The sequence below is a fragment of the Rana temporaria genome, chromosome 5 (assembly GCF_905171775.1).
Source record: "Rana temporaria chromosome 5, aRanTem1.1, whole genome shotgun sequence".
Taxonomy (NCBI): domain Eukaryota; kingdom Metazoa; phylum Chordata; class Amphibia; order Anura; family Ranidae; genus Rana; species Rana temporaria.
Genome location: NC_053493.1, coordinates 376,467,083 through 376,490,204, shown reverse-complemented (window position 1 = coordinate 376,490,204; position 23,122 = coordinate 376,467,083). Strand labels below are relative to the sequence as shown.

The 23,122-nt window shown below is 42.7% G+C and overlaps 1 protein-coding gene across 1 annotated transcript; it reads right to left on the bottom strand.

Moving 5' to 3' along the window:
• Positions 1-886: 886 nt before the first annotated feature.
• Positions 887-22,690, bottom strand: ENY2 (ENY2 transcription and export complex 2 subunit). The gene is made up of 5 exons (XM_040354857.1): positions 22,595-22,690; positions 16,961-17,036; positions 10,009-10,079; positions 5,834-5,908; positions 887-1,080 (listed from the first exon to the last, which is right to left on the bottom strand). The coding sequence occupies exons 2-5, from the start codon at positions 17,026-17,028 to the stop codon at positions 1,004-1,006; spliced, it is 291 nt and encodes a 96-aa protein (XP_040210791.1). The 5' UTR covers positions 17,029-17,036; positions 22,595-22,690; the 3' UTR covers positions 887-1,003.
• Between the last annotated feature and the right edge of the window lie 432 nt (positions 22,691-23,122).

Sequence of the window (23,122 nt, the reverse complement as noted above, 5' to 3'; positions counted from 1 at the left end):
CCATAAAAAAAAAAAAAAAAAAAATGATGACTGCAGGCCGACTATGCAACTGCGCTGTTCCGAAGCCTATTGGGCTTGGGAAAGCTCGTACATGCTCGGCCGGGTGGCACATGTACAATAATGTAATCCTGGCGCCATTTTTAAACAGAAGGCAATCATTCTTTAAAAGTGCCAGATGTGCCACAGTGGCACCGCGCTCCGCCAGTTGCTACAGGCTGAAGCAGATTAGGAGCAGTGAGGACACTGACAGCTGTCTGAGTGAGGGGGATAATAACAAAAGGGGCAGAGGAGGACACTTATGTACCTGTGTGGAAAGAGAAGTGACAGGGGCACAGATGTGGAGAAATAATATGAAGGGGGACAGGAGGAAACTACTGTGAGGGTTTAAGAAGGGCACTACCATGTCTGTGCAGCCTCTGACCATCTCCTGTATCCTGTGCGCTCCACAGTCTCTAATCATCTCTTGTATCATGTCTGCAGTCTCTGACCATCTCTTGTCTTTTATCAGCATTCCCCTTTACATAAGAGTTCCCCTTCTTGGTGAGATGGAATCCTGCACACTCTGATGTAAGGGGGAACTCTGTTGGCTGGGTTATAGTAACCTGACCTTCATATCAATAAGAAATATGGTTTTCAACTTTTGTTTAACTTAAACATATTGCTAATAGCACAAGATATGTTTAGCGCTAAAAACTGTCATTTAAGGTACTTTACTACGGTGCCAGTAAAAAATACGGCGCAGTAAAAAATACGGCTGTCAGCTATTTTCACGATTTCTGCCAGTAAGAAAATTGGTGCAGTTCGTAAATTTTGGCACCCCGACCAGTAAATTTCACGTCCTTGCGCCGTTTGTGTGTGTTAATCTTAAGAAGTACAGACATAAAAGTTTATGAATTTGGTGCGATTTTATTTTGTCAAAACATGCTACAAATTATGTAAAAAAATGGTAATGGGAAAAAAACTGTGCAAAAGACATTTTTCACATGTAAAACACAAAGGCTGGCTAGAGACTGGCATTCTGGGCTAGGAAAGCCCTTATCCTCTGTAGAAGCTCCTTCTTCACACTGTCAGGCACCAAGGCTGGAAAAAGGAAAAACAAGCATTAGTTATTATTTAAGAAGCAAGGGAAATCTCAGGAATGAAGGTAACACATTTGTTACTACAGAGAAACATTGAATATATCATTTTCAACAGCAATCTGATAGGAGAACAGGCATTGTCAGCCTGCAATGTGCACTCCTTCTGTTTGCCATTGGGCTGCTCATTGGGGGCCATCAAATAGGCAGCACAACAGTTAACTGAAGGAGCACACATGGCAAGCTGACAATGCTGCTGCTACTTGCAAGATAGCAGAGTAGTGCTGCCAGCCTGCAACAGTAATGTTTTACTGGCAGCATCTCCATTTAGGAAACTTTGGGACAGATTAAAAAAATAGGAAATTTGACCTACCTATAAATTCCTTATCTTGGACTACAGTACAGGAAACCGGACTGAAATTCATAGACCAGGGTTATATACTGCTAATCTTCAGGTTGTTTTACACTGGAAAATACTAATATAACCCTGCCTGCTCAGGCTTTTTTTTTTTTTAGCAAGCAATAAGGAGTGATCAGGACACAGTGTCCAGTACAGTACTCTTTACAGGCAAATCAAAATTCCTATTATCACAATAATCCGGCCTGGTATTCATACCCCACGGGACATACTCAAGCAACAGAATTGAGGGGTGAGCTACTGCAAAGCAATATGGAACTGCCAACAAGCTCACAAGAATTTAAAGAACCCAAACAGAATACCCTGATTACAGCTTGAACCACCTTATGGCTGAATCTCACATCAGCTGAGACCTGGATGTCCACCTGGCAGAATTTGGAAAACACGCAAGAAGAGGGCCAGGTGGCAACCTTGCAAATCTGGTCACTTGATGCTTAAAAGCCAGACAGCCCTGGTGGAATGGGTTCTGATGGGAAAGGGAGGGAAATGTTCCATAACTTCAATACTGAGCGATTTTACCCCCTTCCTGCCAAGGCCAAATTTCAGCACTGTTACACTTTGAATGACAATTGCACGGTCATGCAATGCTAAAGCCAGATCAATTTTTCATCTTTTATTTTTCACACAAATAGAGCTTTCTTATAGTGGTATTTAATTTAGTCTGTTAGAAATTTTTGGTAAATAAGTAATTTTTCTCCTTCACTGATGTGTGCTGATGAGGCAGCACTAATGAGGAGGAATCAGTAGACAGGTCCCCATGTTTTTTAGCAGAGACCCTAGGGAATAAAATGGTGGGCGTCGCAGCTTTTTATGTCACATGGAACTTGTGCAGCAATTTGTCCAAAGCTTGTTTTTCAAAAGAAAACACCTTTCATCAATTAAAAAATGAATAATAATAATAAAAAAAAAAACACTAAAGCTTAGCCCATTTTTTTTTTCTATAATGAGAAAGATGATGTTATGCCGAGTAAATAGACCCAACATGTCATGCTTGAAATTTGTGCACACTCGTGGAATAGCTCCAAACTTCAGTATTTAAAAATCTCCATAGGCAAAGTTTAATTTTTTTTTACAGGTTTCCCGTTTAGAGTTAGAGGAGGTCTTTGGATAGAATTGTTGCTCTTGCGCTAAAGTTCACGGCGATACCTCACATGTGTGGATTGAATCCCGTTTAAAATTGATTTTATTAAAATTGTTTCATTTTACACTTTCCTTTTAAATTTAAAAATGTTTTGATCCCTTTTATTCCCATTATAAAGGGATGTAAACATCCCTTGTGATAGAAATAGTGCATGACAGGTTCTCTTTATGGAAAGTCAATAAAACCCCACATCTCTCCTCCAGGCTGGATAGCCTGGGATTAAAAAAACAACAAGATGATCTCAGGTTTCCAGCCAAGAACATGGCAGCATTTACAACTGCCAGATGGGGCCTCCGAAAGAGTCAGAGATGACCGGGGACCATCTGTTCCTCGAAAATCTCTATGGTCAACTTCCAGCGCGGGTGGACTCCTTCTCTGGCTCGTCGATCGTATGGGCGAGCTGGTAGACGCACCGGAGGGCGATGGGAGGGGCAGGGCGTCCCCTCCCACCAACTAAGAACAATCAAGCGGCTAAACAGCAGCTATGATTGTTCTTACAGTGCAGGGAATCGCCGGCTGAAAAGAATGATACCAGGTTGATGCCTGTGGGTACACCATCATCAACCTGTTGTAATCACTGAAACAGGAGGATGTCCATGTACGCCCTCTTGGCAAAAAGTGGTTAAAAAAAGAAGCCGTGGTACAATACTGGAAATTAAAAACATGTGATCCTACAACCTTGATAAATATACATATAGTAGGATAAGGAAAACTGCCTGTGCTAGCCACTGCACATGCCATTTAATAATGTAGAAGGATGAAAGCCTTCCAACATGGCTGTGCAATGGATTCCCCTTTTTGTCTTGTTGGAATATTAGGGTCCATGTGCACTGGCATAAAAATGGTTGCTTCTACAAGAGTTTTGTGTTTTGCTTGTAGAAGCAACTCAATGTTATCCTATGTGTCCATGCACATTAGGATGATTACAGGCATATTTTGAGCTCAAAGTTTAGGAGGCAGGAAAAAATCCTGACTGGAGCTCTCTGGCAGAGAGAAAGAAAGAAAAAAAAAAAAAAAAAAAACACGAAACACTCTTAACCACTTAAGCCCCGGACCAAAATGCAGGTAAAAGACCAGGCCCCTTTTTGCGATTCGGCACTGCGTCGCTTTAACTGACAATTGCGCGGTCTTGCGACGTTGCTCCCAAACAAAATTGGCGTCCTTTTTTCCCACAAATAGAGCTTTCTTTTGGTGGTATTTGATCACCACTGCGGTTTTTATTTTTTGCGCTATAAACAAAAATAGAGCGACAATTTTGAAAAAAAATCAATATTTTTTACTTTTTGCTATAATAAATATCCCCCAAAAATATATTTAAAAAAAAAAAATTTTTTTCCTCAGTTTAGGCCGATGTGTATTCTTCTACATATTTTTGGTAAAAAAATAAATAAAAAATAAAAAATAAAAATCGCAATAAGCGGTTATCGGTTGGTTTGCGCAGAATTTATAGCGTTTACAAAATAGGGGATAGTTTTATTGCATTTTTATAAATTATTTTTTTTTTACTACCAATGTCGGCGATCAGCGTTTTTTTTTTCGTGACTGCGACATTATGGCGGACACTTCTGACACATTTTTGGGACCATTGTCATTTTCACAGAAAAAAAATGCATTTAAAATGCATTGTTTATTGTGGAAATGACAGTTGCAGTTTGGGAGTTAACCACAGGGGGCGCTGAAGGAGTTATATTTCACCTAGTGTGTGTTTACAACTGTAGGGGGGTGTGGCTGTAGGAGTGACGTTCATCGATTGTGTATAACGGGGATGACACGGATGACACGATCGATGCAGCCGCCACAGTGAAGCATGGGGAAGCCGTGTTTACACGCGGCTCTCACCGTTCTTCAGCTCCGAGGACTGATCGCAGGACCCCAGAGGCGTCCGCGGGTCCTGGAGCTTCGGACCGGGTCGCGGGAGCGCGACCCACGGCTGGATACATGTACAGGACGTACATCTGCCCAGCCGTGCCATTCTGCTGACGTATATATGCAGGAGGCGGTCCTTAAGTGGTTAAAAAGGTTCTACTGATTTTACTTGACATTGCATCGTGTTGCCGGACTTTCATCTTTCTACATTATTGAGGGGTACAAAACACTGTTAAAAGGGTTGTAAAAGGTACAATTTTTTTCCCTAAATAGCTTCCTTTACCTTGGTTGCAGTCCTCCTTCACTTACCTCATCCTTCCATTTTGCTTTTAAACGTCCTTATTTCTTCTGAGAAATCCTCACTTCCTGTTCTTCTGTCTGTAACTCCACACAGTAATGCAAGGCTTTCTCCCTGGTGTGGAGTGTCGTGCTCGCCCCCTCCCTTGGACTACAGGAGAGTCAGGACACTTTCTACGTTGCAGATAGAGAAAGGAGCTGTGTGTTAGTGGGTGTCCTGACTCTCCTGTAGTCCAAGGGAAGGGGCGAGCACGACACTCCACACCAGGGAGAAAGCCTTGCATTACTGTGTGTAGTTACAGACAGAAGAACAGGAAGTGAGGATTTCTCAGAAGAAATAAGGACATTTAAAAGCAAAATGGAAGGATGAGGTAAGTGAAGGAGGACTGCACTGAGGTAAAGGAAGCTATTTAGGAAAAAATGTTTTACCTTTACAACCCCTTTAGGGCATCAACTGGTGGAAAAATTACTGGTAAGTGGCTGTGTGAAAATTCCACAGCATGACTTCAGATTCGATAATTATTATTCTCAAGGAATTTGTGTCAGAAGTGACACTGGAATGACATCTTCCACAGAGTGGTTTGAATAGAAAGGCATTTTTCACTGTCATTTTGCTACCAGTGTAATCTGAACTTGATTTTGGCATCACTGCCACCTTTGTTAAAATTATATAGGACCAATTTTTAAAAACAGTTTTACCTACTGGACATACAGTACATGTTATTTAACTCCTGGATAAACTTAAAGGAGGTGAATAATTTACCAAAGAGGAATCTTCTCAACTCATAATACTAAGTAGAGCTTTTTTATGTTGCATCTTTGTCACAACTGGACTATGAATTGACTTATTTACACACAAGGCAAGTTCAGACTGATACTTCTTCATCCTTATACCAGATTAGTAGAGGGTTGCTTTCATTTAGTTAAACTAAAGCCAGATATCTTATTTTTTACTGTATCTCCTGTGCAGAAGTGAGCAGTTTGTGTATACATGTAAATTGTAGGAGGGTATACAGACTAAATTATAAGACTCACCTCTGCCTTTGGGAGTAATCTCTGTGACCAGATCATCAACTGTGACATGTTCTAGTCCTTTATCATTAATTACATCTAAAAGAGAAGGTACAAAAATTATTAAAAAAAAGGAGTCATATTGAGTTTTGGAAACAGCAAGTACAGCAGGGAAAACAGTGTACATCGGGACCTTTAACCAGCTAATCACAACTCAGTAGATTGGATATCTATACTTCTCTTTTACAGCACCAAGGGGTGTGAAGACATCTATAAACCTCTTGCAAGTGCTACCAGAAGATAAAGGTAGAAAAAAATAAATAAATTACAAAACATCCAACCTACTTCCTGTTGGAAGCAAAAGTTATAAAACGAAAAAAACTGAAAAGGTATCGTCGCAATGAAGCCATAAGCTTGTTATATCCACATGAACCAAGAATGTTTTTGTACATTTGGAGTCCAGCAAAACAGGCAATAAAAGGTCAACTACCGTATTTATCGGCGTATAACACGCACCCCAACTTTAAGAGGGACGTTTCAGAAAAAAACCTTTCCACAGCGTATAACACGCAGGTACAGTTCACCCTCTATTTTCAAGGTAAAAAGTGAGTGTTATACGCCAATAAATACAGTACTTATACCGGCCTTTCTCAACCTTTTCAACACACTTGAAATACATTTTAGCTCTCAGGGAAATCCTGCTAAAACCAGGATATATTATTAGCTTCCTTTACCTTAGTGCAGTCCTCCTTCACTTACCTCATCCTTCCATTTTGCTTTTAAATGTCCTTATTTCTTCTGAGAAATCCTCACTTCCTGTTCTTCTGTCTGTAACTCCACACAGTAATGCAAGGCTTTCTCCCTGGTGTGGAGAAAGCCTCTTGAGGGGGGAGGGGGCCAGCAGGAGTGTCAGGACGCTCACTAACACACAGCTCCTTTCGCTATCTGCAAAGTAGTGAGCGTCCTGACCCTCCTGCTCTGCCCCTCAAGAGGCTTTCTCCACACCAGGAAGAAAGCCTTGCATTACTGTGTGGAGTTACAGACAGAAGAACAGGAAGGGAGGATTTCTCAGAAGAAATAAGGACACTTAAAAGCAAAATGGAAGGATGAGGTAAGTGAAGGAGGACTGCACTAAGGTAAAGGAAGCTATTTAGGGAAACATTTTTTTTCCTTTACAAGCCCTTTAAAGCCAAACAATCAGAGAATTTCTAAAAGCCAAGGACCTGTAGAATAAAATGGTTACAGTTACAAAAAATGTCATGATAATTGCACAACTGTTTATCAATTGTGCAGAAACACAAGGTACTACCTATTTAATAAATAACTGATATACCAAAACATATTAAGCCTTTAAATTGTGTTTACCCGTGAAATGGCAAAAGACTACAGTACCCAAAACTGTCCACAAGTGACACTTCAAAAGCCTTTACAGGTTATCAGTTTAGAGCCAACTGTGAATTCTGGCCCTAGAACTACTGCTCTCACTTTGATGTTTGCAGTGATGCTTAAAGGCTAAATTCATCTTTTGTAGAAAATAAATGCACATCTTTTTGCAGGTAAAAGAAACATGTGCATTTTTTCACATTGTAGCCTTTTAAGCATTGCACCCATGATCAGGGTGAATAAAACGACACAGCTGTGTGGGTGGAGCCTTGCAGGGCGGCACGGTTTTAAAATTGTGACAGTGCGTGCAGGGAGAAGATGCCCTGCCTGCTGTCACAAAGCGAGGAGCGCTGGTAGCAGGTCACTAGGAGCAAGTTACATCCTTTATATGGGTGCAACATGCGCCTATAGGTGAACCTATCCTTTAACATGTGTGGCGCAGTCGCCACTCACATATATACGCGTGCGCCCAGAGCACACATTTGCGTATATGCATGTGGGGTAATAGGGTTGCTTGTAAAATTTTGTTATGGTTACTTTTTTTTATTTCAATCTTTTAAGGCTTCATGTACACTGGTGCTTTACAGAGTTTTTCTAGCAGTAGAAAAACGCTTTAAAAACATGTTTAAGCTGTGTTTTTACAAAGGCATTTAGGCGCATGAAGTGCTTGGGCATTTATTTCATTGTCCAAAATATTAATTTATTCTAGCCACTGAAAGGAAAAATGCTCAAGCTCTAAATGCACCCAGCGCTTAGGCACAGTTGGATGCATTTAAACGTGCCAGTCATAATTCTGCTTCAAAGCTCCTCTCCTTAACACGATTTTGGTGTGTTCAGAATTCTGTACCTGCCTCTAAAAGCCTATATATGCATGGACTCATAGGCCTCATAGGGTTGAGCTAAACAAAAGCTGTCAGCTCCGGTCAGAGCCGCTGTACTGACCATGCAAGGCTAGTTCAGCGATCTCCCCTGCTGAGCTTGTGTCCACCCCCCCCCCCCCCCCGCCCAGCCAGAACATTCCTACCAGCGCTCTCTGCCATTTGCTGAGGCAGAGTGCTGGTTGGGAGTCGGTGGGAGGCTGGTTTTCCAGCATGCACGGCCGGCTTCTGTTTGACAGATTGACATACACACGGGCTGAATGTCTGACTTTTTTTGTTTAAATGGGCCGTTGTCTCACGTCATTTGTCCTGTATGTACCCGGCTTAACATAGATGGGTGTTTGAGGGCAGAAAAAAAATAAGTCAAACACCTGTAAAAATAGACGTTTGACAGCTGCAGTGTTCATGAGGCCTAACACTTTTTAATATTTCATTGCCATCATAAGGAGCCAACAAGCACCAACACTAACCATGTGTTTGCATTGGTAGGTGACAGGTTCTGAATTGAGCTCTTCTCAGTTCATTAACCACTTGACTTCCAGATTTACCCACCTTCATAACCAGGCCATTTTTTGCGACATGACACTGTTACTTTAACTGACAATTGGGCGGTTGTGCGATGATATACCCAAAGAAAAAAAAAAAACACACAGCACACACAATATTTTTTTTTCTGCTAACATATCAAATAAAAAGCTTTGGAAAAAAATTAAATAAATCAAATTCCTTCATAAATTTAGGGCAATATGTATTCTGCTACAAGTTTTTGGTAAAAAAAATATTTAAAAAAACCACGCGGACGTTGTAGTGTCTAACAAACTATGAGATATATACTGGAATTTGTATTTCTTTTTTTTTTTTACTAGTAATAGCAGCAAGCAGCGACTTATAGCGGGTCTGCGATATTGTGGTGGACAAAAAGACACCGACTGACATCTGACACTTTTTGGGAACCAGTGACACCAATAGTGATCAGTGCTAAAAATAAGCACTGTACTAATGACACTAGCTGGGAAGGGGTTAATAATAATATATATATATATATATATATATATATATATATATATATTTTATCAGCAAGTGGTTAACCAAGGCCGGCCATAGATGATATGATTCTCTATCCTGCAACCATGGGTTGCATGAGAAGAAAATCGCTTGACAACATCTAGGAATCTTCCTGCTTGGCTAGTTACAGTATATGAAGATCGGTACTTGTGAAACACACAGCATAAGTACGCACAAAAGGTGACAGACGACGCAAGTAATTAGATCAACAGACAAATTTCAGTCTTAATCCAAATATCAATTCAATCTTTAAAAACGTAAAAGAAACCTTGTTATTTGACTGCAGCCAAAAATAGTGTGCTTATTTTAGCCCCTGGCTTACCGGTTTCCTTATCCAAACCAAGCATCAGCAGGTTTATTATACAGGATTTATAATGTGCCAACAGTTTGCACAGCACTTTACAATTCAATAGAGGAGGAATCCGAGGGCCCGGCACATTAGAGCTTACAATCTGAAAAGGAGGATCAAGTGATACAAAAAAGGGCCAGTATATTCAGACAGCTAAACTATCCAATGTCAGAAAAACACGTGTTTTGTCGCAGTCTGGTAGCACAGTGTTTGCTATGGCGCAGTTATGTACGGTATACACAAAAGACATTTCTCCTTTGTGGAAGTAAATCTGAGATAAGGAATGGTATGGAATGAACTGTTTGTGGTATTTTGTCTCCTGTGGTGAATAAACCACTCAGATAATCTGCTTTTAATTTTAAAATAAAAAGCACCCGATATACAGCTTGGAAAAAATATTAACAAAAAGTGTATTTGATAAAATACAGACGTGTTTTGAGGGGGATGAGCCTCCCCCTTCTTCAGGAATAACAATTGGGAGAGAAACATACGTTGAATTTAGGCCTCAGAAAAACACTCCATACCTTTGCAGTGCGCCTTCAGCTGGTCTCTCCATCCACATTCTATTAGTTTTGCCCTCAACAGGTCTTTAAGGCTGAAAGAAAGACAGAAAATCCTAAATGTTCTATAAAAATGTGTTAAACATACAGACATCTCCAACAGTCTGTCAATTTATTGTAACCTCAAGGGGTTGTAGTTCTTAAAAAAAAAAAAATTCGGGTGAACTTCCGCTTTAACATTAGATTGATGCTCATTTTGTCAAGGGGAATCGGGTGTTTTTTTTTAAATCGAAGCAGTACTTACCGTTTTAGAGATAGATCTTCTCCGCCGCTTCCAGATATGGTCTTCGAGACTGGGCGTTCCTATTTGATTAATAGGCTTCCGACAGGCTTCCGACGGTCGCATACATTGCGTCACGAGTAGCCGTAAGAAGCCGAACGTCGGTGCGGCTCTATACGGGGCCTGCGCACCGACGTTCGGCTACTTTCGGAAAATCGTGACGCGATGTATGCGTCCGTCGGAAGCCTGTCAATCAAATATGAACGCCCAGTCCCGCAGCCCATACCCGGAAGCGACGGAGAAGATCACTCTAAAACGGAAAGTACTGCTTCGTTTTTAAAAAAAACTACCCGATTCCCCTTGACAAAATGGTGCTGTGGAGTGCTGTGGCCGTTCATTGAGACTTCCTGTCAGGGAGTATCGGCTTACCTGTAGGGGATGTATAGAGACCTGCATGGGCAACAGCGAACTCCTGATCACTGGTACAATGCTTTACAGGCTCCCAATACAAAAAATATATAAATGTACAAAAGATGTGCATTTATTATTGTTGGTAAAAGGTGAACTTATCCTTTAAAGTGGTTGTAAACCCCTTTTGACCACTTCTACCTATAGGTAAGCCTAGCATAAGACTTACCTATAGGTAGTGGAAATATCTCTGAATCGTGCGCCGTTTAGGAGATATTGCACTTGTAGTATGCGCAGGGAAGAAACGAAACTCTGTGCCGTTTCTTCCCCAACCTGTGCTGTTAATGGCGGCTCTTGTGCGCATGTGCGGGAGTGATGTCACGCAGCTCTGGCGAATCAAAGAGCCGGAGTCCACAGCCCGGAAGGAAGAGGAGACAGAAAATGGACGATGCCTACACAGGGGACATTGCTGAATTCTTTTGCAGGCAAGTGTCCATTATACTTTTAATTTGCAGGCTTTGCAGCGAACAAAAGAGGAAGTAAATCCAATCAGTGTTTACCCTGTTTCTCCGAAAACAAGCCCTACCCCGAAAATAAGACCTAGCGTGAGTTTCTGGGATGGCTGCAATATAAGCCCTACCCCAAAAATAAGCCCTAGTTAAAGTCCTTGTAAAAACATGTAATCCGTTCTGTAAAAAGATTATATAATATGCAGTGTGTCTCCCTTTTGTAACTTTATTGTGGAAAATACTTTATTTACAGCACTGCTGGGCGCTCATGTGACCCGCCGGAGCTCTTCTCCTCTCCTCCTGGCTGATGTCAGCTGTTTTTTTTTTTTCAATAAAACTTTATTAAGCCCCTACCCACTGCAGTACTCAGAGTGGGGCTGACGTCATTGGGGTTCTTGGCCCCTCCCTCTGCAGTATTTGGAGTAGGGAAGAAGAGCTCCAGCAGGTCACGTGAGTGGCAAGCGGCACTGTAAATAAGGTATTTTCCACAATAATGTTACACAATGAGACACACTGCACATGATATTATCTTTTTACAGAACAGATTACATCATTTTATGAGGTCTTTAAACAAAGGTTTATTTTTGGGATTACAGAATTTCACAATGCTGACTCCAGAGCTGACAGGGGGAGAATTATTTTTGTACATACCGTAAACAAATAAGACATCCCCTGAAAATAAGCCCTAGTGTGTTTTTTGTAGCCAGAATTAATATAAGACCCGGTCTTATTTTCGGGGAAACACGGTACTTCCTCTTTAAATAAAATGCTGGCCAACGAAATAAATAAAATGCCCAAAACACTGCTAAACCCGCCTAAAACTGGTTTATAAAAAAAAACTTAGCTTAGGTGAGTTTTTAACGCCGATTTTCTTTTGTCAGGAAAAACTGACTTTACAATAAACCAGTGTGCATGAGGTCTACGGTGAACCTTTCATGAAAAAAAAATGAAGTTCTGCTTCTCTACCAGTCCCCATCACTGGAACAAAATCAGCAATACAAAAAAAAAAAAAAATATATATAAATATAAATACACACACACACACATACACACATACACACATATATATATATATATATATATATATATATATATATATATATATATATATATATATATATATATATATATACACACACATACATACATACATACACAATTTTTTTTTTAAATACTCATATTGGGCCCAATTTCCAGGTGGCAAAGGTGATATCAATGTGCTATACTGCTGACTCCAGGGAAAGCTGGACACTTGGGAAAGTAGCCCACAACTCTTCTCCCAGAAGCAAGGAGAGTCTCTGTTTTTTCTTGTGAAATATTTAAAAGGTGTTGTAAAGGTAAAAAAAAAAAATCCCTAAATAGCTTCCTTTACCTTAGTGCAGTCCTCCTTCACTTACCTCATCCTTCCATTTTGCTTTTAAATGTCCTTATTTCTTCTGAGAAATCCTCACTTCCTGTTCTTCTGTCTAACTCCACACAGTAATGTGAGGCTTTTTCCCTGGTGTGGAGTGTCGTGCTCGCCCCCTCCCTTGGACTAAAAGGAGAGTCAGGACGCTCTCTACGTTTCAGATAGAAAAAGGAGCTGTGTGTTAGTGGGCGTCCTGACTCTTCTGTAGTCTAAGGGAGGGGGCGAGCATGACACTCCACACCAGGGAGAAAGCCTCGCATTACTTTGTGGAGTTACAGACAGAAGAACAGGAAGTGAGGATTTCTCAGAAGAAATAAGGACATTTAAAAGCAAAATGGAAGGATGAGGTAAGTGAAGGAGGACTGCACTAAGGTAAAGGAAGCTGTTTAGGGAAAAAAATAAAAATAAATTGTACCTTTACAACCCCTTTAATGTAACCATTTTGTCTCCCCTCTTGTTTTGGCTGAGCGAAGCTTGCAGGGAAGTGGACCTTCCATTTGGATGGAATGTTCGATTTATTAATAAATGTATGGCAGCACATGTAGCTGCTATGGTATTGTTGCACATTGTAGTTCAAATCATTTTCAAGCCAAAAGTATACAAAGAATAACCAACCACATACCTGAACATAAACTACCAATGTGTCGCACTACTCACAGCACTTGTACAGAGTACATAGGTCACACACACTGCTTTTTGTGAACCTGCATGACCTTTCACTGCAATACCTTTATTATTGGTCTCAGATTCAGGCTGTGGGAATTATTACAAATTGTTGTGATAATGTATCAGAATTTGTTATTATTTGGGCTGATGCACATTAAGATAAAACAGAGCACATATTTCACATAACTAAAAAACACCAATTAGAAATCCATGCTGGTCATGGAAAAGAGAAAAAGGTGTGTCATTGTGACGCTTTTCCATTTAGCGTTAAGTTTTCCAGACACCTATAAGAAGGTATGTTATGTATGTACAGTAAATAAGGAGCACCACGTCTTCCATCATGATTGACACCGACCTTAAATGTCTAGTTCAGACCTTATTTTATAATCAACAAAAAAGGGGAAAATAAATAAAAAATAAAATCAGGGCAAAATCATGTCTAAAACAGATAAAAACATAATCTACACATAAAAAATGAAAACGTATTTCAGATATTTACAGAGTGACCATTCTTTACAGTTAGAGAAACAAACTTTGTTTTAAGTCTGACTACTCAGGTACACAGCACGGTCACACAGGGTAGGGAGAGGGATATTCAAGTTTTTTTTTTTTTTAAATAAAATAAACATGTCATACTTGTCAACAGTTTTGCACAGAGCAGCCACGGTCCTCCCCTTCTTGGGTCCCCCACCGGAGTTCCTGGCTTCTTTGCCCCTCTTAAAGCGGAGTTCCACCCAAAAGTGGAACTTCCGCTTAATCCACTCCTCGCCCCCTTACATGCCACATTTGGCATGTAATTCTTTTTGGGGGGGGGAGTGGGGGCTTCAGGAGAAGGGGGACTTCCTGTCCCACTTCCTCCTTCCGCCGAGGGGCTGCTAAGGCGAATAGTCATATCGCCTTTTGGCAGCCCCTCCCTGTAGACGATCGCCTGGGACACGTGACAGGTCCCAGGCAATCGCCTGTCCAATCGGATGGCGCAGCGCCGCTCACGCATGCGCAGTGGGTGCCCGGCCATGAAGCCAAAAGCTGTCACGTACAGGTGCCCACACTTAGAATGAAGACGCCGGCAGGAGAGGGGGGAGAGGAGCGGAGCCCCGGCCGGCGCGTCGCTGGAACGTGGAGCAGGCGAGTATGTTTATTAAAAGCCAGCAGCTACACTTTTTGTAGCTGCTGACTTTTAATAAACATTAAAAATGACTGGAACACCCCTTTAAAGGGGTTGTAAATATAAAAAATATGTTTCCCTAAATAGCTTCCTTTACCTTAGGGCAGTCCTCCTTCACTTACCTCATCCTTCCATTTTGCTTTTAAATGTCCTTATTTCTTCTGAGAAATCCTCACTTCCTGTTCTTCTGTCTGTAACTACACACCGTAATGCAAGGCTTTCTCCCTGGTGTGGAAAAAGCCTCTTAGGGGGGGGGCGAGCAGGAGTGTCAGGATGCTCTCTACTTTCCAGCTAGAGAAAGGAGCTGTGTGTTAGTGGGCGTCCTGACACTCCTGCTCGCCCCCTCAAGGAGGCTTTCTCCACACCTGTGTGGAGTTACAGACAGAAGAACAGGAAGTGAGAATTTCTCAGAAGAAATAAGGACATTAAAAAAGCAAAATCGAAGGGTGAGGTAAGTGAAGGAGGACTGCACTAAGGTAAAGGAAGCTATTTAGGGATTGTTTTACCTTTACAACCCCTTTAAGTGCCCCCAGAGCAAGCCACTTGCTCTGGAGGCACTTGTACGTGCTCACTCCCAAGCCCCGCCCCCTCCTCGCTGACCGTGATTGACAGCAGCAGGAGCCAATGCAAGGTTTATGCTTGCCAGACATACAAGGTTTGAAAATTGTTTTGAAAAATAGTCATATTTCTAAAGATCTGTTGAATGCATTTGAAATTAGCCAACTAACATTTTGAAAGTTGAGCGATTAAGCGTATCGAACACTTTTTCAAATCATTTTCTAAATGCATATGGTAAGTATTACTTTTTTTTTTGCCCCTTAACGGAGCGGACACCGGGGCTTGATTTGGCTTCTCAGCATGCGTTTGTACTGAGCACCCAAGTGCATCCTTATGCAAGGAATAACGTTTTTTTTATTTTTTAGATGCATTTCTGCCGAGCGTTAGGAGAGCACAACACTTCCTTTTCCTGGTAAGCACCCAATTGGTGCTCGTCCCACTGCAAGGTCTCTCCCCTCCCTGCAAGTCCCGGGGGGGTTGTGCTGGAGACTGGCAGTGAGGCAAGGAGGAGAGAAAAAGCGCAATGTTAAAAATTTAAGTTGTCATAAAGCCCTTTTGTTTTTAGAAGCCGTAGAGATTCCTAAAAGCACCTCTGCCTAATAAAGACATCAACCCTTCATAATGTTTAAAGCGACCATTCATCCATTGAGAATCCTTAGCGGTAAAACCGTCTCATGCAGTAGTATAACTGAATGAGACAGTTGTCACTTTTATTAAATGCATGAGCCAGTTTTATCACGAGGCATTTTTAAGGGATGAATGTCTCGTTAATCGTGTCCCCAATGCATAATTTCCTGAAAGGTGACTGTGCATGTATGGGCAAGTGTCTGCATGTGACCGTGAGCATGTATGGGACCCCAATTTTTTATTTTTGAAAACATTTTCACATCTTCGGACCTGCTACAAGTGAGACTAATATGAAAGGGGTGGGGGGGGGGGGGGGGTGGGGGGTGATTGGTTGGGCTACTGTGCCTGCAGCAAACCAATGACATCTCAGAATGGCCAGTCACATTCAAATACTTCTTTATTAATAAAGGCACCGATCTTTTGAAAACTGTGGCTGTATATTCCAACGTAACAGTAGTGTACAATATTTAATAGGGTTGCACCAATACCGATACTAATATTGGTGCCGATAACGAGCAATTATACTCGTTCAAATCCTCCGATGCCTGATCAGATACCTGGGCAGTCAGGGGTGATCAGTGTGGCGGTGGAGTCAGTTCTAAAAATAGCACCTGTAAAAAGCCTCATCTGCAATCCCAATGTGAAAGCTTGCGTGCTTTCACACTGGGGCGCTGTGCTGGCAGGACCACCAAAAAAGTCCTGCAAGTAGCTTCTACTAAGTCAGAAGGCTTAAAGAGGAAGTAAACTTTCCTCTGACTTTTACCTATAGGTAAGCCTTCCTTTAGGCTTACCTATAGGTAGTGTACCATTTAGGAGATATTTACATTACATGCAGCTAGTGACATCACTGGCGTATGCGCTCTGAATGAACGGCCACCCGTGCTGTTCCTTCCGAGCCCTGTGCCGTGAACAATGGCTTAAACGTGCATGCATGATCTTGATCCAGCAATGTGCACAAAAACAGCGGCTCTCTCGCTCCTCACTGGCTCAGATACAACAGAGGGAGCCATTGGCACCTGCTGCTGTCAATCCCAGTCAGTGAAAAAGGAGCAGGGCCGAGCCGCCCTCTGTGGGTCTCCTGGACACACAGAGTGGGGCTCGAGAGCAGAAGCAAGCAAGTGGCTTGCTATGGGGGTAGCCAGGAACGCTGGCAGGGGACCCAAGAAAAGGGAGAACAAGGCAGCTCTGTGCAAAACCATTTCACATAGCAGGTAAGTATTGTTTGTTATTTTAATAAAAAAAAACAAGTGTGTGTATGTATGTATTCTTCCAGGCACTCCTAAACATGGAGCACCGTGGCAATAAACCCTAATGACACAACACAGAAAAGCAGACGATAGATTCGTATTACTTACCGCTCTCTCTCCCCTGTTTCAATCAGCTTCTGGTTAATAGCCGCTCTTATCTGAGCATCTTTGTTCATGGTGAAGGCTTATAAGGAAAAACAAAATAGCATTAGTAACTGCCAAACTAAAAGTTACACGCTGAAGAAACAAAAACGTAAAATAAAACATACACAAATGGAAAACGACCAGAGAAATGGTTACCCTGCCCAACAGAGATATTGCACCTCTGGAGAAGGGTAGGAAACCGATGACTTCAGTACAAACCAGCATGCATTAAAACACACCAAAAGGTCAGCTAGAGGTTAGTATTTCAGTCTGTGGCCCCAATGGGAAGCTGTTCCCTGCCTCCTGTCTGTATGTCAGCCATACAGGAAAATAGGGTGCAGCTGTACTCAGGAAAGGATTGCATGGGTGAAGATAAAATCATTGGCAGAGTACCATCTCTTGCCCACTCTGAAAAAAAATTTGTTTTTTTCTGTGTCCTGGTTGGAGAGATTAATCGTCCCTTACTCAACAGGAAGTGATGGTAAATCTCCCCTACAAGGAGGGGTGACAGGTGGCTATACAAACAGGAACAAAGGCTTTAATCCCCCCTCCTTGTCCATCCTTAGAACTCCTTGCGTTCAGTGACCAGAGAACAAGGTGTTTTGTGAATAGACAAGGGAGAGGAAGGGGTGGGTCAATTAAAAGATGCCCAACTGTACTATGGTGTGAACTGTAATTTGCTGCAACAGAAGAAAAGCACAGCCTGTAGTATCCATGATGAAAGAATCTGGTGTCATTAGCTTTTCTGACAAATAAGGAAGAAGCCGGCTGCCTTTGACGTCTGGGCAACTGGAGAACAGAAGAAACAATGCAAGAAAGAGGTTCAAATCCCGTACCCCACTGTGTAAAATTCAAAATGCTAACCATAACATACAAGGCCATTCACAACATCGGCCCCATCTACATCACCAACCACATCTGCAGATATTGCCCAAATCGTCCCCTCCGCTCCCCCCCAGGACCTACTGCTCTTTAGCTCCCTTGTTACCTCCTCCTATGCTCGCCTTCAGGACTTCTGCAGAGCCTCTCCCATCCTCTGGAACTCCCTGCCCCGGTATGTCCGATCAGCCCCTACCCTGTCCACCTTTAGGAGATCCCTGAAAAGTCATTTATTCAGGGAAACCTATCCCACACCCACCTAACAATTGTCCCCGAGCCACCCCCATCAAATCATTCTCTGCAGCTATTACCTTTTGTACCACCAGCCCCCTCCCTTTAGAATGTAAGCTCTACAAGCAGGGTCCTCCTGTACCTTCTGTATTGAACTGTACTGTAATTGTGTTGTCCCCCCTATACATTGTAAAGCGTAAACTGCTGGCACTATATAAATCGTGTATAATAATATTAATAATATTGGTTGTACTGAATAAATTGCAGTCATGCTTTTTGTTATGGAGGGTAGGGAATGGTCCACTTTTAAGATATCAAGGCTTGGGCTGAACATTGTATGCAAACGAACCTTAAGGCTGGGTTCACACTAGTGCGATCTGGATGTGAATTTCTCTGCATCCAATTCGCATGACAGGAGATTGTGACCGACTCACACATCTCCTTGGTGGCTGCGGAGCAGGATACACAGAGGTCCTGTGTGTCTTTGGCTCCAGTTCAGGCCCAATTCGTCCCTGAAACAGAGAACAGGGAGGCACCAGACCCTTTCAGTGAGCCGCATGCGAAAACAGTGTGAACCCAGTCTTAAAAAACAAAACAAAAAACAAACTGTCCCTAAAGGTTGAATATCAGCCAGTTCCACAGGAAAGGACAACATTCGGCCAGTGTGTACAGCAGCTTGTCTTCTGTCGAACGGACATGCCTGAAAACCATCAGCTGATCAGCACTGGCAGCCAATGGTTGTGAGCACCGAGCACTCCTGGTGGGAGTTGTCCCATCAGAATAAAATTTCTCAGTGGGGAGATCACTGAACCAACTATGCATTATTTAGTACAGCAAACTCCTCAGTTGTTTTCTTTCAGCCCACTGGGTTGAATGAAAAAAAAAAAGAAAGAAGAAAACTGCCCGTTTGTACGATGCATAACATATGTGTTCTAATTACACATCACAAGCTGTTTATAGACTCCTACATATAAACCTTCTCCAAAGAAACTACTAGAAAGGTAAGAAATATTTTTCTTAAAAAAAAAAAAAAGTACAGATACACTTTAAGGCCGCTTTCACACTGGGGTGTTTTTCGAGCGTTATTCTAGCGAAGCTTCATCTGCAATCCAAATGACTTGGAAAAGCACCGCTAAGACCCTAACGTTTTTGCAGTGCCTCAGTGTGAAAGGGTAAGGCGTTTTTACAGCGCTTCCAATTCATTTCAATGAAGAGGGGCGTTTTTTCAGCGCCCAAAAGCTGCTCCAAAGATGCTGCTTGCAGGACTCAGTGTGAAAGGGTCCATTGAGATGCATGGAGAGCGTTTTAATGAGCCTTTTAATAGCGCCATTTTTAACGCTAAAACGCTGTAAAAACGATTCAGTGTGAAAGGGGTCTTAAGCAGGACTAAACCCTCCTATTCTTTTCAGCTAAGGAAGTTGCCATCTTGACCTCTGTTTGACCTGCAATGGTGCTGCAAACGTGATCAGTTATAACACCAGACATGTAATGGTTTGACAGTTTCGTTGAGGACAGAAGCCAATGACAGTTAGAATTCCAGGCATGAGAATTAACTGTTAGTAGAGGGGCTGGCAGTGAAAATGTTTGGATTTGATTTTTACAAGAATAGCGGATTGAGGGGGGCGGGACAGAGAAAGACACAGAAAAGGGATGACAGGTAGGAGGGGAGGGGGAGAGAGGAGAGCAGGGCAGCCTATCACAGAGGGACGAACTTTGACCATGGTGATCAGGGAGGAGTAGCCCTGATTTTCGTGGTCCGTTTAGAGGGCATACAGGAAGTGGTAAGCTCAAGGTTTTTTTTTTTTTTACAGTTTAGAGAGGGGCAGATTACACAGCACAAGCGCTGTGCAGTGTAATCCGATTTAAAGGGACCAGGATCTGCAATTTGTATTTATTTTTAACAGAGTTAACAAACACTTTAATATCCAGTAAGACCCGTACCACACTGAGGCAGCTTTCAGGTGTTTTAGTGCTAGAAATAACTCCTGTAAAGTGCCTAAAAAACCGCCTTCCATTCTCTGCAATGAAGTCCAGCAAGCAGCATCTTTGGGGCGGGTTGAGAGCGATGAATACAGCGCTCTCCCAAAACGCCCGCCCATTGCAATGAATAGGCAGCGCTTCTGAAGCTCCTGAAAAGCGCTGCGACAAGTTTTTAACCTTGGGGTTAAAAAGCGCAGCTTAAACAGCGGTAAAGCGCTGCTTGTTTTATCGGCCCCAGTGTGAAAGGGTTCTAATACACCGTCTCACCCTGCTCAGTTGCTCTCCATTTTTAGGCACCGAGTTTGTAGAGGCCGATCTGCTGACAGCCATTAAGGAGTTCCAGATACTGTAGCTGCTGACTTTTACTATAAGGACACTTATCTGTCCAGAGAGACCACGATGTCGGCACCCCTAGCCAATCCATCCAACGGCTCTGGTGGGAGGCGCCGGCATCGTCACTAAGAGAAACAGGAAGTGGAGCCTTGGGGGCTTTACAGCCTGTCTCCTATCGCGTGTGTGCGAGTCATGCTGTGCTCTCTGAATGGCCCTGCGGTCTTCTGGGACTTGTGTGTCTCCCAGAAAGCAGCATGGGGCGTTTCATAGATCGTCGCACAATTGAGGCAATCTTACCCAGAAGTGGGAGCAGGTACCTGGGCGGGGCTTCGCAGAATTAAACACTTCTATCCTTTACAGCCAAGGAAGCAACTTCTGTTTAATCTGAAACTGCCATTGTGCTGCACACGCGATCAGCTATGACACCAGCCATTTGATGGTTTAACAGTTTGGCTGAGTACACAAGCAAATGTGACAGTTAGCAATTCCAGGAATTTAACGGTTTGAAACCGTTAAAATGATAGGTTTGGTTTCTCTTTACTGCTGTGCAGGGGTTTCTGGGCTTCAGTAAAATGGCCGCCTCAAGCAAGAAGTTACAATGCTGGGGGCAACTTCCAAATGCTTTTTTAACCACTTAAGGACCCCTTCATGCCGATATACGTTGGCAGAATGGCACATCAACGTACCTGTACGTTGCCCTTTAAGCCCAGCCGTGGGGTCGCGCGCACGCGACCCAGTCCGAAGCTCCGCGGGACTCGATCGCCGCTGGAGTCCCGCGATCGGTCCCCGGAGCTAAAGAACGGGGAGAGCTGTGTGTAAACACAGCTTCCCCGTTCTTCACTGCGGCGCCGTCATCGATCGTGTGTTCCCTTATATAGGGAAACACAATCGATGACGCCACACCTACAGTCACACCCCCCTACAGTTAGAAACACAGATGAGGTCATACATACCCCCCTTCAGCGCCCCCTGTGGTTAACTCCCAAACTGCAATTGTCATTTTCACAATAAACAATGCAATTTAAATGCATTTTTTGCTGTGAAAATGACAATGGTCCCAAAAATGTGTCAAAATTGTCCGCCATAATGTCACAATCACAGAAAAAATAGCTGATCGCCGCCATTAGTAGTAAAAAAAAAATAATAATTATAATAAAAATGCAATAAAACTATCCCCTATTTTGTTAACGCTATAAATTTTGCGCAAACCAACCGATAAACGCTTATTGCAATTTTTTTTACCAAAATTAGGTAGAAGAATAAATATCGCCCTAAACTGAGGAAAAAAATAGTTTTTTCATATATTTTTGGGGGATATTTATTATAGAAAAAAGTAAAAAAAAAATGATTTTTCAAAATTGTGGCTCCATTTTGTTTATAGCACAAAAAATAAAAACCGCAGAGGTGATCAAATACCACCAAAAGAAAGCTCTATTTGTGGGAAAAAAAGGACGCCAATTTTGTTTGGGAGCCACGTCGCGCAATTGTCAGTTAAAGCGACGCAGTGCCGAATCGCAAAAACTGACCGGGTCCTTAAGCTGCCTAAAGGTCCGGGTCTTAAGTGGTTAATCACGTTGTTATGTGTAAAAGTTCAGCTTTAAAGAAAGACTTCAGTCCTGTGCCGCCATCTTCAAATAGCCGGCGTGAGTGCAAATATGCTGACTTTTTTTAGCGCCAATAGACACCTGCAGCACATGTGCCCATGATCGGGGGTGTTTCCTGGGGTTGTGCACACACTGGTGGTACACCACACACCTGGGTTGTACCTGTGTGAGGAATTCCTGCGCATGCACTAAAGGACTACACAGCATTCTATAGATCGCACAAAGCATTTGCACCAATGAGCAAAGCTACCTCCTGGGATAGGATACATAGTCCTCCTAGAAGGCAGGGGGAGCCACAACCTAGGAATGTCCCTCGGTGTGTGGTACAGATGGAGGTGTGACTGATAATAACACAGGCCTGCTGGGGGGAGAAAGGAGGGGGGTCTCTACACTGAGGTCTGAAAAAAAAAAACACCCACAACTGGACAGAGAGGCCAAGGCCCTTCCCCAGGGGCCCCTATGTCAGTGCATGAGGGGCGGCCATGTCTGCGCTCTACACTCTATAAAGCATGTGGCGGAACTCCCCCTCACCCCGCCATCACACGTAACCTTTCTCACACACTCCTCTCACCTGGCCCTCACTCCTCGCGCACACCACACCGGAAACTCCTGGTTGCTTAGCAACCCTCTGCAAAAGCGGGCAGAAATGGGCGGGGTTACCGTGAACGCGTTCATATTGCTCCTCTTCCGGCCATTGTCGTTTACGTCACGCACACTGCCCACAATAAAATATTTATATATAAATTATTTCAACAGTAGCAGTTAAGAACTTATTAAGTGGTATATTAAGTTTCATTTTTGAGTCGTTTTGATCTGGTAAATAAAAGTGTGCTTGCAAATAGACTACTTCAGCAACAGGGTATTTCATCAGATATGGCGACCCGTCAGAATGTGACGTTCCGTCGCCGCCATCTTGCTACACCCCACCCTCCTCCATAGTAAGGATGTACTGAAAAGGGGGAGCGGACATCTTGTTACACCCACCGGAGTTTTACATTTTACACTTATTTTTAACAGTAAAGTGAGTTTATATGGTGAAATACAGGATTTAGAACTCCGTCTGACCGTTTAGATGTTGAATTTTAAAAGCAACGACGAG

Coding starts and splice junctions, on each gene's coding strand:
- ENY2 (XM_040354857.1), bottom strand. CDS start 17,028: ATGAACAAAGATGCTCAGATAAGAGCGGCTATTAACCAGAAGCTGATT. Junction 10,080..16,960: donor GAAACAGGGGAGAGAGAGCG/GTAAGTAATACG, acceptor TCTTTCTTTCAG/CCTTAAAGACCTGTTGAGGG. Junction 1,081..5,833: donor GATTACTCCCAAAGGCAGAG/GTGAGTCTTATA, acceptor TCCTTTTTCCAG/CCTTGGTGCCTGACAGTGTG.